Consider the following 17,117-nt stretch of genomic DNA (forward strand, 5'->3'; position numbering starts at 1 on the left):
TACTATACATTTATTGATATGCCTTTAAGGATGTGTTGATGAATTTTGAAATAGAGCGCGATATGAGAATGCTACTTTTTGTAAGCGTAGTCTCGAGCTAAATTTGTAAGTAACTATGTTATCTAATCGATCTATGTATTGTATTCTTTATGGAAATTTAAACGCAGGTGTTTGGTTGTTTGGTAGGCAAAATGGACTTTGTCAATACTCAGTGTCTAATTTTCATAAAAATATGGCTGCGAAGATACAAATCTATGACCGAAATGGCTTCAAGGTGTGTTTATTCTATGGCATCATGAAACCTAATTGATATCAATTGAATGGTTTCAGTCGCATTGTATGCGATGTATATATTGTGCAATATATTACTACTAAATAAATTATTTTAAATGTTGAAACAGTTAAATGTTGCTTGCGTTATTGAACCGTTAATGCGTCAACTAATATGAATTAAAAACGTAAGTAAGTAAGTCATTCGTAATGTCCGCAATAACACCGTCATAATAGGGATTATATTCTCAGTCGTAGTGATTGTTTTTTACTAATGAGAGGTTGTTGTCGGTGTGAGCGGTCGCCGATAGAAAATTATTGATTGTGTATAATGGCGATCGAATCGCACGCCTCGATAATATTGCCTAATAACAATAAGATTGTGAGCTCATAAGGCTTTTGAATTTAGCCGATTATTTATACTAGCCGAGTCTGTGTTGTATAGGATTAGTCATATATAGGTTTATTCATCTATATCTATATAAATAAAATTTATCGCAAAACACGAAGACGCCTGGGCCCTGGACCAATTCCAGTAATTATGGATTTATTTATTCCTTGAACTCTTAGGAAGGTCTTTATGAAGAAAACATTTTGAAAAAAATGCATGGATTCTCCTAACGTCCAAAAATTACAAAAATCCAACAATCTCTATGGGATAGCATTGTAAAATGCTTCAAGAAAATACTTTATTTTTCTTGGAGATTTTTTAATCTTTTCAAGTTTAAGGTAAACCTCAAATTGCAATAAAACTATCGATACATCATATTTAATTAACAATACTTAAATAGCTAGTAATAAATTTAACATAAATTCTAAAAAGCCTTTCTACTAAATACTAACTAGGAGTGAAAATACTAACCGCTCGTTAACAAAACAAATAAGCCAGTGTTTGAGTACTGGCATATTATTACATAGGAAAGCAATTAGCAAATTATCTACAGATAACAGATACCCGACACCTTGTTAGCTGACTGGATAGCTGCGCCTGAGTCCATACTTCTTTTATTTTAGTAGACTTAGATTTTATACTGCGCTGCTTGCCAACTATGACTGCGTATTAGACTAATATTACGACTTGTAGTTTTAAACATAATATACATATATTGTATTGGTTAAATTTCTTTTATTGTTTGTGATAAAACGGTAATTGCACTATGAAGTTTAGAGATCTCGAAGTATATTAATATAAAGATTCGTATTAAAAATTCAAATCTAAAAAAGACAAATATTGTGCTATGAATAATATATACATAATTAACATTGCGAGTCCAGTAATATATGACTTTACTCTGTTATTATATAAGCCATTTTATATGGATTCGTGACCCTTACAAGATTGTTTATAAATATAATAATTTACTTCAATATTTTAATTTATTACTTAACGTTAAAATTGGCACGTATAGCTAGTCAGATAATTAAAAAAAAAGTATATCTAAAGAATATCGTAAGATCATTCAATCGGAGATTTCAAATGTCCTAATTTCTATAGACAAAAATGACACGAGATTTCGCGAGAATGAGTAAACGGCGGTGAGGACAAATATAAAACTAACTTTGAAGTGAGCGCAACTGGTTTTAATGTTTATTAGGTTTTAAATTATGTAAACGTATGACGTATACAATATGAATTACATGGAAAAAAGTCTTTATCAAAAACTATACAAACTATAAATTTTTGTTATGATGGACGAAAAAATATTGTTAGTTTATGTTTTATTAAAATTCTGAATTATGATTCATGTCCGCAAACAATATATTATGCTCATAAGGAAAACATTGTGAAAAAACAGCGTCTAACAAAACTTGACTTTGTATTTTGGAAAAGGATAACCGAGAAAATGACCATGAAAATCTAAGGTCTCTAATGACTCTGTGAAGGCTACTAGACAGTATAGCTACTCTTTATTTACAGACAACTGTTTTGTTCTTACTTAAAAGTGTACATTTTGGTTTACGCGTTTTGTATAACATATCTCAATCCATTTTTGACCATCTGCGATAGTAATCTTCATCTAAATATTGATAAAAGTGTGCAAAAAACCAATCGACGCATTGTAATAGCCATCTATCTATACAAGCTATCCATGGTAGGTCGGAGCGGTATATGTTGATAGGTAGACCTTTGTATGAAATAGACAGTGCAACTGTGCCATTATCCTATCTTAAGATTTTAACGTACACCAGTTTATAAAATAATTAAAAAGCTATTTGATATGTTTTAAACATAGACATGTATATTTTAATACTATTTGCACGGATTATCAAATATGGGTGTAAAAAGCGAAGAGATTGCATTCTATTCGTCTCCAAAAATGGATTGTCTTCGTAGGGTTTGGTAATTGGGATGCAGATGGGAAATCGATCGACTGTCACGGTCTTATCTCAGATTGTGGATTATTATGAGCTTCGGGCTACGGATATCCGTATAATATTTGGCGCTACAACCCTATACGGATTCTTGACCTCGGATTGCATCCGTGCCTTTGATCATTTAATTGTTTTATTGACAAGTAAATGCCAGCTGTGTCTGCGGTATGTCATCAACTTTTCATGTGTCGTCTCCATCGTAAGAAGTATTAATAGCGCACCTAGAAAATATTGCACATTTGTGATTCGAACACACGACCACAGACTTAAGATTCGCACGGTTAAGCTACTAGGTTGCAAATTTCTCTTGATTCATTTTAGAAATTCAATAACGGGAACACATATTTCACACCCTGTGTTTAATAAAACACGAAACAGGGTGATAAAAGATGAAATTTGTGGAACAATACGATGTCTGATCGGTGATAGTAGCGTGAATTTGTTTACGAGAAATATACGTTATGAGTAAAAATGTATATTACATATATATTTTTTTTTATAGAACAGGGGGCAAACGGACAGGAGGCTCATCTGATGTTAAGTGATACCGCCGCCCATGGACAATCTTAATGCCAGAGGGCTCGCGAGTGCGTTGCCGGCCTTTTACTATTGGTACGCTCTTTTCTTAAAGGACCCTAAGTCAAATTGGTTCGGAAATGTACTTCAGTGGGCAGCTGGTTCCACAATGTGGTGGTGCGCGGCAAAAACATAATTATTAGTATTTATACTCTATAGATTTAGTATTAACTGTATAAAAGTATAATAAAATGTTGACAAAAGCACGTTTTGGTTGCGTTTTTTTTGCCGATGTTCTCTTTCACAGCGCACATAAATTACTGCGCAGCCGGAAGTTGAACTTACGACCTCAGGGATAAGAGTCGAATACTGACACCACTAGGCCAAAAAGACTCCAATTTTGACGAAGGACAATTTAAATTGAGAAGAAATCTGTTATTAAAACTGTTTTATAAATTTTCGTACCTATATATGTACCTTAATTGATAAACTATCAAACCATTCATTAAAAGTGTTTTTCTTTACATTATTATTTACTTGACTTAAAACGACGACAATCGTCAGCGAGGAATACGTTTAAAAGTTTGTTAAAGATTAAGATGCCTTCACGCAATATACAGAAATACAAAAAAGAATTTTATAAAAAATTAATGCGTTTTTCTTCTGTTATGATACGTTCGAAAATCGAACGGTAATCGAATTCAGTTCAGCAACTTTGACAATTGACAACACTTGTGACACGTTTTGCATGTCTCTGAACGTTATGTTATCCGTAATGTGGCCATTAATTTTAAAATGCGAACACCCATTTTCTCAAGGTACAAATTAATGGATTTTCCTCGGAGGGCTTTATGCTATACATTGATTTTATTTAGGAATTTTACCGTCAGTTATGCAATATTTAGGCTAATGAAAATATTTTTGAAATACTCGATTTATTATACATAAAGTACGTGCATAGTGTAGGTCTCATTTTTCATAGGAACAGTGATATTATTAGCTTAAAACTTGGACAAAGTTTTAAGCCAATAATAAGTGTTTGGAACATTAATAGACACGTAGAAACATTAATTTAGTGTTGTTCTTAAACGTTTTTCATAAGTCAAAATAAATTAAGTAATTATATCGATACCCTGATCATATTAATAATTTTTTCACTAATTAATGCACGCAATGTCGTGAATGTAAATTCGGCAATTGAACGCACTTGACGTGCCTTATGTGAGAATCACGCATAAAATTACAATTTCACACACCCTCACTTTAATATAACTGCTATACTTCCAACAATATGTCAGAACTGTTAACCATTTTTGAACTCTTATACATGGTTATTTCGTATTTCATAGAATGTATTTGTGTGTGTGTATATGTGTTCTGATCTACGAAAATAATTCGCGTCGCTATATGGTACAAAATGGAGCTTTACAATTCTATATGAAATACTAAATAAATTCTGGAGCTTATGAACTACAATTGTTTGTAATCTAAACTATTTTCTTATAAACATCTCATTAGCGTCAAGCGTAATACTTGGCAAATACCAGGCGTGTAAGAAAGAAATAATGCCCGAAAATAATTATTCTCGCCCGTGCTGCCCACCGACAATGTAGCGACTGACAAACACGCTGTCAAAACGTTGTCAACAGCGGGGTAAATGTATTAAGAGTAAATATTATATAAAGTAATTTCATTTTAGAATATTTGCTCTTTGTCTCTTGCTCGCAGCGAAGCATTGATCATAAGAGATATCTTAAGTGAGACAAATTACGAGCAGTGTTATTAAGGTTCTCGCTTATCCAACACTAGTATGAATTATTCATTAAACGTCTGGGAGGCCGCGTAATCAAACGATCCAGGCATATAGATCTTGATAATCTAGATTTAGATTAAAGTTTTACAAACAGGCAGTTTAGTTCATGATTTTTTACCCCAAAAGAAAATCTCTTACAGTGAATGTTGTACATCAAATTATTTGTTTCATATTATTCATGTTACAATCTGGGTTTTATTAAAAAAGATTACTTAACCAAAATTACTTTTGAAATTATCTTTATATAGTAAAAATAAACATATGAAACGATTAAAACTACATATAATATTGTCGTCCCATATTAATTAGCAAGGTAAAAAATAAGTAGAATTTTGAAAAAAAAAATTGGAATTTTTATGTGTTTTTATTTATTTAGTGTAACTTATATTATAGAAAACGCATTATATATTATGTGGCGTACATTATAAATAAATAATAATGATACGGAACAGTACAAGCTCATCCAGATGATAGCTAAATCTAGACTTATTATCATTTTAAAAACCAAAATTAACCATTATTAGCAGTTATTAAATTTGGACAGTAGAACGGTCGAGAAAATGACAGGAAACGCTTTCCACTCTTTATTCACTAAGCATTTCATTTTCTAGATGCTATGGTCCTAACTATACCTGAGATTTATAGAAGACAAATAAACAAACAAAAACTGTAATAAATATCATGAAAACTAATTATGTACAGAAATACGCTCGTCTAATTATTGTTTTTTTGTTTCAGGTATCGAGATGAAGCTCTATGCTGGTCAGAGAGGTAAGTGTCATTACGCCTCGTTTAAATTAATAAGTTAGGGATTATTAACATTCTAATTCTTTAGTTTTTCGGATATGAAGAAATATACATACCTACTGACAATATTAGTGTTAAGTTTTAAGATAAGCTGCAACCGTTATTTACCTGCATTATTCACACATACAACACGCGCCTGTTAGCGACCACGAAGTGGCCGAACTGCTGTGATACAGTTTTTAACTAGTACGGAGGATAGTTATTAAATGATCTGCGTCAGAACAATACGTAATAAACACCTTGTTTACATCATTTTTATTTTTGAGGTGACATGGTCTTATAATTCGATGGAGCCGGCTGCACGCACGAAAAAACATGACTCATGCAGCGTTACCTCCCGGCACGTCGTTACCTGTGATGCGTTCCATTTAAAGCTTGATGTGCAAGCGTATTTATGCGTACTAATAAATGTAACTTAATCAATTCAATTCTGTTTTCCATTTACCTCCTCTATATCCATACAAATTATCTATCAAACAAATAAAATTAAAGTGTTCTTTTGAAAGATGCAACCATTCCATCAGTATTTTCTTATGACGTTGTCACGTTCAACTATCGTCAGTAAACCGACTTTACAGACAACCGATTTTATGTAACAGCGGGCAAACGAGCAGGAGACTCATCTCATAGACACTGACATTGTCAGAAAGCTCGTAAGTTTGTTGCTAGCCTTAATATTACAATTGGAATGTTACATAATTGTTTCACGCGCAAGTATTAATTTGAATACAACATTGTTAAATAATTATGGTTGCTTGCGTTTATATTGTACATAGACTAAGTTTTTTGAAGAAATAGAGATAAACAAATCTATATCGACAGCGTCAGCTTAAAGTTATTGTTGAAATCTTACATATATCGTTTAATTCGAACTAATTAAAATAAGTTTCAAGTGAGCCGACCCGTCTTCGAATAGTTTGTTGTGTATAGACACAACATCTATTGGAAACTCATCTTTTAGACTGTTTAAAAATAATGAAGACTAATGAATTCCACCATCGGACGCTGAAGCAGAACATGCCTCCACAATCTAGCGCGGCAGAAAGAACCAGGTGCCAGCAGAGGTATCTTTGGGCTTTAAAGAGCCAGAGTCCATTCCAAAATCATATGATGTACCATTACCTGAAATGTCAGCCACTAAACGCCGCCGTTGCAGGTGTCCATGGGCGGCGTTTATTCTAAGTGACCCGTACCGTGCTCTCCTGCCTCATAAAAAGCAAAATTGTAAAATCCGTACAGATTTAAAAAAATAGTCTAAGTCAAAAATCATTTATTCATATAGGTAACACAATATACACTTATGAATGTCAAAAAATAAATAAACATTGAATGAATAATCATATCCTTGGAAATGTTTAGAAATCGGTAAAGTAGTTTTTGAGTTTGAATTACCAACAAACATTCAAGATATTCCTCAAGTTAACCCAAAGCTGTTAAATAAAGCAAACAGACTGACCACGCTAACATAATCAGGGGATTGCAATGCAAATATTTGATATTCGCGTTTAATCCAATATTGTACTAAGTCATTTCTGGCTTTGACTATTAAAGTTTTATTACTTTGTTTGCTTTAAACATATATAGTGCTCTTCAGTCAAATAGCTTTGTCAAAATGATTGTTTCGGAAAGTAGAAAAGATCTCCACAAAAATCACATGTCAAAAAGTAAAGAAATAAGTTAGCCCTAAATGTATCAAAGCAATGTATGTACTCAAGCTTAAATGGATTCAATTTCTGTCCTCCTACGTGTAATGATGTACATAAACATCACTAGTACTAGCCCCGACAAACGTTGTGTCGGTTTTTATGAGAAAATAATAATCTAATTGTTTCCGTCAACAATTCTGGAATGCACTGAAACAGACGAAAATTTCATCAAAATCGGTTAGTCCGTTCAGTGTTTAATTACAAACACACGCACAACTTATAATTGTATGAAGTGAAACCAGCTGTCCATCGAAGTATTTCCGATTCAATTGTACTTTGGTTCCTTGAATCCTACTAATTCACAAAGACCGGCAGCGCTTGCAAGCCTTCCGGCAGTGTGGACCACTTGGGACGGTGACATTAAAACGTAGACAGTTGTCATTTTCACTGCTTTTTTCTGATAAACTGGATAAAACAGGACTTCTTAAAGATTTCTTTATAGAAATAATAAAGAACGATTTCTTTACAGAAAACTAACTTTAACTATAGCTATTATACACCTCGAACACAAAAACTAACCAGTCTCTGATGTGCGCCTAAATTAAACTAACACTTCAAGCCTTATAATACAATATTGTTTCAACCGATATCAATGTGTTGTGGCTATCATAATTGTGGTTTAGGTATCGACAGCCCTAATTCAAGGGTCGGTCAGCGAAAGGCTTATTTTGTGGCTTAGATAACAATGGGAATGTGTATAGGGTTACCACTTTTAAATATTACAAATATTATTAAGAATCTCATTTCGCTGTTAATGTAAATGTGTCTGTGCCTGGCTTGTGTATAAGTAAATTCAGTATCTCCTAAAATTGATGTTTTACTATGTATTTCTTATAACATCATTATTCATACAAAATTATGATAATTATTAGGTTTATTTATCTACAAGATGTTATCAGTATAATTACATTATTTCTCAGCAGCCATGATTTAAACTTAATAACAATACTAGCGTGGTTTTCCTTAAATAATAAATATTTATAATTACGAAACCAATTTTGTTATATTAAATTCTTTTGAGTTTTATCATAGAAGTATTGCAATAAATAAATACGTTACCTTTGTGCATCTATCACTATAACATATCAGGTCGCGAGTTTAAACTAATCGATAATATAAAAAGGTTTGATGATTTGAATGCTTTCTTTTTAAATGAAATTTTGTGGCAACCCTAAAATAGGATCAGTAAGCATTAAAACAAGGGTTATGTACGGCCGCCAATTATGGTTTCGGCGACGGCGCAGCCTGCCCGGATTGCTGTTTAATTGTTTTTATTGCGATACCTCATGCTTCTGATGTTGTTGTGACAATTGTTGTGTCCCTTTTATATGTTGCTACAAGCCTATCGGTCAACCTTCACAAACACGCACCAAAAATAAGCATTATATTAAATAGGTAGAAAGCTGATAATATTGTCTATAGCCGTAGAAAAAGACTTAAATGTTCTTAATAATATTTCAATCAGGTTAAGTTTTCTTAAAATTAAATATTATTTTAAAATTAAGATTACATTTTGTTGATACTTTTTGCAATATGCTATTTAGGTTATGTTATAAAATAAAATAATGTTATAAAATAAATAATAAGGTAGGATATGTTATAAAATAAAAAATCATTTATTAATTTAGGTAGGACAAAGTACACTTATGAACGTCATCAAAGAAGTATTAAATGCTTCTAATTTTACATCCACTTATATTACTAGAACATAAATTAGATATGTAGCTGATTCTATGATCTAAAGGTCGATAATTTTTGTAAGAAAGAATACAAATAAACTCCATGATGTATCTGAATATTACCTCAAAGTTTAGATATTCAGAAACTACTCACCTTTAATCACGAAAGGGTACCGTACGCAATCTTTAAATAATAATATAAATACGAGAGAAAATTATCTGTCTTGTACCGATCAAATACCGCTAAATATTACCTCGTACACCTCACATATTTGTATTACGCGAAACCTGTGTTTAATTATTAAATCGATAAAAAATACGAGTTAAAAAGGTGATTTTGATCGCGATTTTCGTATTTTTACTCGATTTTCTGAATCGAGTTGCGAGCGGGTTATTAAGTTAAACGCCCAATTTGCTGAGGACTGAGTAAGCTATAAATCATGTATAAATTATTTTTTCATTATTCGCATATCGTCAGTAGCCTTAATATTCTATTACTACGGGTACTTTAAATTAAAATAAAATACGAGGAATTGTTTCGTACACAATAATTATTATTTATATTGGTATTAGTAATAATATATTCATTTATTTACTTTAGCTTACGAAGATCCATTCTGGTAGATATATCTAATTAGTACCTTAAATAAAAAAAGTAGCATTGAATGTACCTAATTAAACAATGGTAATGTTTATAGCTTAAAAGTTAATACTTTTAAACACCGGCTTGCCTAAGTGGCCAATTAGTCGACTATTAGTAAAAAACAAATGATCACAAGACAGATACAGCAATATGAGACACAGATGTAAAAGGTTTTAGCGCAACGGGTATTTTTTAAACGTCTCAGCAATATGATCGCAGCTGATTATAAATTAAATAGTAGGTTATTAAATTTATTTTTACGCCGTATTCTATAAAGTTAATAGTGATCGTAAATCATGTGGCATTTGATGAATATTTTGCAATTAATATGGAATAATGTGACGCCGTCCGCCGTTAATCGATACATGGTCAATAAATTTTATCGGTGTTAATTCGGTCTATATTCATATCGATTAATAATCGGGACCTCCTAAGTGCTTTGACAGATTACTTGACAAGTGAGTTTTTTCACAGGCTGTTTATGTTTTCATAGATTGTAGAAAATATGTTTTTTAATATCCTTTACGTACTTGTAATCTTTGTTACCTATTATCGTGTTTAGTATCGTGTAAGTGTGGACCTACTTCAGGTACACTGCTACTCCGAGAACCGGGTAAACTATACTCACTAAAACCACTTTTTTCACATTTTACCGGAACCTCAGCTGTATATAGCGTCGACAGTGTCGACTACATAAGTGGTAGCCGACTGGCGAATCTTTTCCTTCCCTCCTTTCCCCTTCTCTGATAAGGGTTCTTATCGCACACTTCCCTCCTTTAACCCAACGGGACTTTAAAAACTAAGACAGTTCTAAATTTGATTTCCATATGTCAAAAACGTTTTGGATTTTATCATATGAAACCTCGATACTCATACCTCATTGGCTGGTCTTTCAAAGGCATTTACAAGTTATTCTTTGACTCAATACGGGACATTGGTAGGTATAATTTAGGTCAAATAAAAAGTAGTAAATTAAAAAAAAACAGCATTTAAAGTTATTTATTTAGAAAAAGTTAGTTGGCTTTAAAGTAACGAATCACTAAATAACAAATTTGTTTCAATTTCGTGACGATTTCAAATAAGAATGAAACTCTGGGCACGTTCATATACTACTGCTCAAATTTTCGCGCGGTTTCTGAAAACGGGACAATCTTGCGTCACAGTTCTCTTCGGGGACAGTGGGACTCGGAATTGGAAAAAGGGACTGTCCCGTTCAAAACGGGACGTCTGCTCAGGTTAAGCATACCTAATAAGCTACTATGTGCGTAGTTTAGTTATATAAAGGTAAAACAAAGACTTAATAATTGTTATTTCAGTCCGTGAAATGTGCGTCTTTGACAAAGTATTTGTGATAAATTTCAAGTGGAGTATGTCAAGGTGTAGAAGCAACCAAATATCGATAAATACCTATATATCTTTAACAAAGATCGCGCCACCTGGAGCTTTTTGTGCAGTCCACTGTTAAGTAATTGGTTACAACGCGAATACCGGGCTATAAGAATATTAATTTGTAATTGTTTCTAATAAATGCAACATTGTAATGAACATAAAAAGCTATGTTTTCGTTCTTAATTTTTTTAAGGTAAATGTGTTATTAAGACATTCTTTGATTAGTAACGTCTTTGGCTAAGAGTCAGAGACAAGTCTAAATGCGGCTCTTTCTAGAATTCTCTGAAATATCGGAAGCTGGTTGCTTATTTCTATACAGAACTGGACATATGATTAGCCTCAATCTTACCTGATGTTAAGTGAGAGGAAGGCTTTATGAGCTTTTCGCGCTTGTCCAGGAGATGCCCGTTTAACTGTTCAAATGAATATTAAAAACCCAATATTAAATCTTCACATCTGTCATGGGAAGATGGAAGGGGGTTGATAACAACTACAAAGTAATTTTATGAGAAACTGTGAGTCAAATCTTATTTTTTTAATAGCCAGCACTTTTTTCCTAGTCCTTCTTTTAATAGATAGAAATCTAAATATAAAACCTTTGATTAATTTAAAGATTTTACTGAAAATATAATTTATAAAAAAAGTAAGCGCAGATGCATTGCCGCGAATTTACCATAAATGCGCCAATTTTCTTATAATAATAACACGTTTGTGTTCTATCTCTTTCATTCATATGAAGCAGAATTCTGTCTTTCATTCACACAATCATCGATCTCTTCGGGGTTTAGGGTTGTCAAAAATATTAATATTGATATTATATTAAATTTATAACTGACTTATCGAAATATCAATATAAAATGAAGCAAGTGAAGATTTATTTTTTATGTAAAAGACCATTAAATCAATTATTTCTCTTAGCCTCTCAGTATTGTGGCTATGATGAAATATTGTTTACCTAAAACCGACCACAGAGCTGTATAAAATGTATTATGTCATTACCAAACAGATTAAGTTTTTTTTCGTTTCGTGTCAGCTTGTCATAAAGTAAATTTAAAGTTTTGTGAAAAATTCAATTAATTTTTCTCTTATTAATTTAAATTAAATTCAAATAAAATACAGTCCATACTGTCCACCTTTTAGTACGTATAATATGCTTTTAGTGAGGTTTTAATAAAATTAAAGAAAGTATCAGCCCTAGTCGCTATCTGTAGACTATAAGGGCACAATAATTATATTAATTTCTGAGTTGCTTATTATAAGTTGTTTGGAACTTTGTTCTACGGACTTATGGGGTTAGATTATTTTATAATAACGCCACTTATTGTTGCAAATGAGTTCCATCGACAATTTACTATGCATAAAATTGTTTTTATACATGATACGAATTATATTATTACCTGAAAATTCCTCCAACTTTGATTGTGTTGCTCTTATAGTTCAGATCTTGCCGTGGGGTTCCAGTGCACAAGTGAAAGATTTAGCCGACAACTGTTAGATGGTATCGGTGACCCAGGGATGACGATATCCTCGCTCTACGAATAAGTATCTTACAGCGAGGAAAAGCTGCCACAGGAACGAAAAATTTTCGATTAGTTTTAATTTTCCCTTTATTAATTTCTATCTAGGTCGTAATTAGTGTAATTTTCTTAGATTTAAACATTCCTATAAACTTAGGTGATAAAATAGAATAAATATACAAATGATTAGTGTTTTAGCTCTTAAACTAGTAAAAATACTAACCGCGAATGCTTCATCTACAGTAATATTACATACAGGAACGATTTCATTCTTTGTTTGCATTTAATAGGTTTCGAATAGGCCTGATTTTAAAAATTCTTACACGATTAGAACCCGAACCGATTTACCTGATTATAATCCTGAAAAATAGTTTCAAAATGTTTAGGGTATGAAAATACGAAATTAGTGTGAACATTACCAATTAAAATCCTATATTACGCTGCAGAAACTATTGACAACAGAACAAAGTGATGTACTACAGTATTGTAGGAGACATCAATAATCTGCAGTCCTATGTACAAAAAACGTGCGTGCGTACAAAGTACACGTCATGCCGGAAGTGAAATTTCTTTGTAAATAAATTATTACTGAGGTAAAAAGCACCAATATATCGAAATCATGTACCAGTATATGATCCCTCCATATATTTGTATATCTATATTCACACTATTTACACACTGTATACGTGCTAATGATAATTTATTTATTTATTTATTTATCACTACATTTTTCTATCTTAACAGTAATTACTAATACGATAGAATTCCAAAATCCCACACCAACTATTCTAGATAAAAACATTAAAAAATTAAACTTATATTCCTACATCTATCTATCCATAACTAACAATATAGCTAGCAACTCTTGTGAACTCAGCCAGTGTACAAACAAATAGGTCCACCTCAATAATATAAATAAATAAAAATCTGCGTTTACTGCACAAGACGTTATGCGACAGAATTGCCATCTAAATATCTAATATGTAACTCCTAAACAAATACATCAACCAATAGCGTGTATTTTTTCTCCATCTCCCTTCTCACTCTCTCTCTCTCTCAATCGCTCTCTCCCTTTTCTTCGACAAAAACGCTGCACATCTTCGTGACGATCCGTAAAATTTTTGCCTTCATGCGGCAAAAGAAGTTTCACTTCAAAAATTATTTACCGAGAAAAGCTTTATACTACAAAACATCGTTCTACACTGAATCAATGCGATTAGAATAACAGAGCACATCTAGAAAGACAGAAAAATGACGCTACAAAATTTTAGGTACGGGATGGAGATATCTGTGTCTGTTGCGTGAACATTTGTAATAGGCAAGTATATGAACTTTCAGTGACACACACCGTCGACTTTTTGGATCTAAGGTATGCCAGTTTTCATATCGAAAGGTTAATCGAGACATCAAAGCTCTGAAACGTCACTGACCTACCCAAAGCACAAAATTGATGCCTATTTATAGTTTTTAATTAGTAACTTACACTTCTCCCTATATAGTAAGAGACTTGTTTGTGCCGCTGCATTTCTTAGAGTAATTAATGCAATACCAAGAACCAATCAATCCTTTATTGACTTAGGTCTTTTCTTCCAAAGAGTACCAGATCTTTATATTATACCTTAACTGAATGCAGTAAGGTTTATTTTGGCGTGTTATCTGTAATTTTATGTTGTTCAGCGGTTAGCACAAAGTATCAGTTTCCGTAATTATAGTTTCAACTTCATCAGTGACAATTTATATTTATACAAGGCGACTTTGTTTCTGTGGAGTTTATAGAATAACCCGAGAATATTAAAAAAAATTAGTATTTCAATATAGACTATTCAATAATGTAACCTTACGTCCTTTTTTTTAATTATAAGTACTAAGAAAATTATGACTTTACAATGCGCAAATGTTTCGTGAACATTCACACAACAGCCGTCGAGTTTTTGGGTCTAAGGCACGTACGTTTCCTTGCTATATTTTCTTTAATCGTACGAACATGTAAATATATATATGTGTACAGAATGTCTATTCATACTGGGCGATTGAAAGTACGACTTCAAAGATATCTTATGATGTTTAGCGCTATAAACCTCGTTATTAATTTTTAAGCCGTCATTTTAAAATCATAAGTATCTTCAATGTGACTGCAACGCGAGTTTACTAATTTTTATTCACCGTTTAAATAGAATAACTATAGACTAGTACCAACTACTTACTTTAGTTAGTAGCGAGTTAATTTGCAATAATTTATATAAAATATTACACAAAAACACGAGTGTGGACACTTTCTTCTATTAAATAGTTTAGTATAGCTTTTTAGAAAACTAGGTTAGTTTTAAATTACGTATTAGTAAACAATTAGTCAAAGTAACGCTAGATCGTAATGTTAAATTGTGTTTTAGTGCAGCGACATTAATTGTCGCTACATTTAAACATCTATGATTTCAAACTAACAATTTATTCATAATGTATCTGAAATGTAAATACCTACTACATTTCATTATGCGATTTATACTGCACTGCACACATAAATCTTTTAATACTACTAAAAATTAAACGCTTTTTGTGCCAGAACGTGCAACGAGACATGATGACATCGGTAAAATTCTTGTCGTTTTCCAAATTTTGAGTGATTTCATCAAATTCTGTACTTACAAGGTATGGTCAAAAACAGACAATGATGGACAAAAAGCGTTACTTCAAAGTGATGCAGACGCAATGTTGAGAATCTGGACATTGTAAAAACGTGGAATTTAACAATGGTTGGATATCGGAACTCCGGTATTTATGCCTTCGATGTATTTGGGAGTTCGTACGGTAATTGTTATATTGAATTACTATTAGTAATCTATATGTATAATAAAACCAAATATAGGAGATTCAACACTAAATATCCAGAGGTTAATGTATTCGATAAAAAAAGTATTCTTAATCCTGGTCCCTAACCGGCCTTGTTAAGCAAAACATTACTAGTATAATCTAATATTTATAAGTATTTTATAAACTTATGTTCACCACAATTGTCATTAATAAAATGCATTATATACGTTGTGGTGAACTTTAATATATAAATAAAAACATCCATTTTTTATTTTAAAGTTCTTTTTAAAGGATAACCCAAACCTGTTACAAATATATCCAATTCTGGTGCAGAACTGAGGGAACAGTTAACCAGAGAGATCGATGCTGGGGGAAGACTGTTCGTGAGGTTCACTCAGACAGCAGGACATGCCGTTTGCAGTCTATTCTACCCGTCAAAATTCGCCTTCAATTAGTCATATATATAACCAGGGTTCTTACTCTGTAAGTTCCAGTAACGAAGCGATACCGATTTCCAAGTTTTTGTATGGAATTTCCATGTCGGTCTATTAATATCCGTAATGCTTATGTACAAACTTACGGTAGAACTTAATATTGGGATCGGGAATTGTCGGTATCGTTATTAAAAAATACAAGGTTCTGGTCGCAAGGGTTTTCATATTCTATTTCATTCACGGCAACCGTTTCAAAAAGCCAAAGCCTTAATGCAAAGTAGTTAGTGACATAAAATGTCATCTGTCACATATACGTGTCATACATACGCCAAAACAAAAGAAAATCAGCTCTTCAATATAAACACTAGTGTTTAGCTGTCAATTTAATTCAATGATTTGGCCATCATTATGTGACCGTGCGTGTATTTCATCAATATAATAAAGCCTATCAGCAGACACATTTCTTTTACCCTGCTTTCAAATTTGAATACAACCTGCATGACACGATGCAAATGTGCATTGTATGCGCTAACGACACTGCACGACGTCATTATTAGGAACCCGCTAATAATATCTCAATCCTGAGTCACCTTTGCAATGCAATGATTGTGGACCTAAGTTACTCAGGCAGAATAGATACTTGTACACTCAAATCTTATCTTGTGAAGAATATAATATATAGGAAGTAAACAAGTAAAAAGGGGGAACGCTGCCAGTATCTTCGGAACCTTGCCTAAAGGGACTCCTTTTAATAATATTTTTTAATAATTAAATTTTAAGGTTAGATTATTATAGACATATTTTTAAATATATTTTTATGTATTATTTTATTTGTTTTGAATTGTATGTAAATAAATATTTAAGTTAATAACAAGTAAATATGTATATAAATAACGTACAAAAAATTTTATGAATTTACGCCAATATGCACATAAAAGTTTCCACCAATGGCGCTACAACCTCTAGGTCTTCTACATCAGGTCTGGGCCAGATTTATGTATTTGTTCCGTGATCATTTCTTGTAAGCTTGCAGGTGATCTGTGCCTGACAAACACCATTGACTTTATGGTTGCTTACCTACGCCAGCAAAAAGTCGAGGTGTTCTCTCGAAGGTTTCCTTTACCGTTAAATTCGCACATAAACAGAAAGTCCAGTGCACAGT

At 32.4% G+C, this 17,117-nt stretch overlaps 1 protein-coding gene across 4 annotated transcripts in view; it reads left to right on the forward strand.

Moving 5' to 3' along the window:
• Positions 1–17,117, forward strand: part of LOC110992442 (protein trachealess) — a 149,528-nt gene that overhangs the window by 25,214 nt on the left and 107,197 nt on the right. For all 4 annotated transcript variants that reach the window (XM_045628490.1, XM_045628489.1, XM_045628492.1 and 1 more), the window contains exon 2: positions 5,711–5,743. In XM_045628490.1, coding sequence (XP_045484446.1) covers positions 5,711–5,743 — 33 coding nt within the window. The remainder of the gene's footprint in view (positions 1–5,710; positions 5,744–17,117) is intronic.

Source organism: Pieris rapae, chromosome 6 (assembly GCF_905147795.1).
Source record: "Pieris rapae chromosome 6, ilPieRapa1.1, whole genome shotgun sequence".
Taxonomy (NCBI): domain Eukaryota; kingdom Metazoa; phylum Arthropoda; class Insecta; order Lepidoptera; family Pieridae; genus Pieris; species Pieris rapae.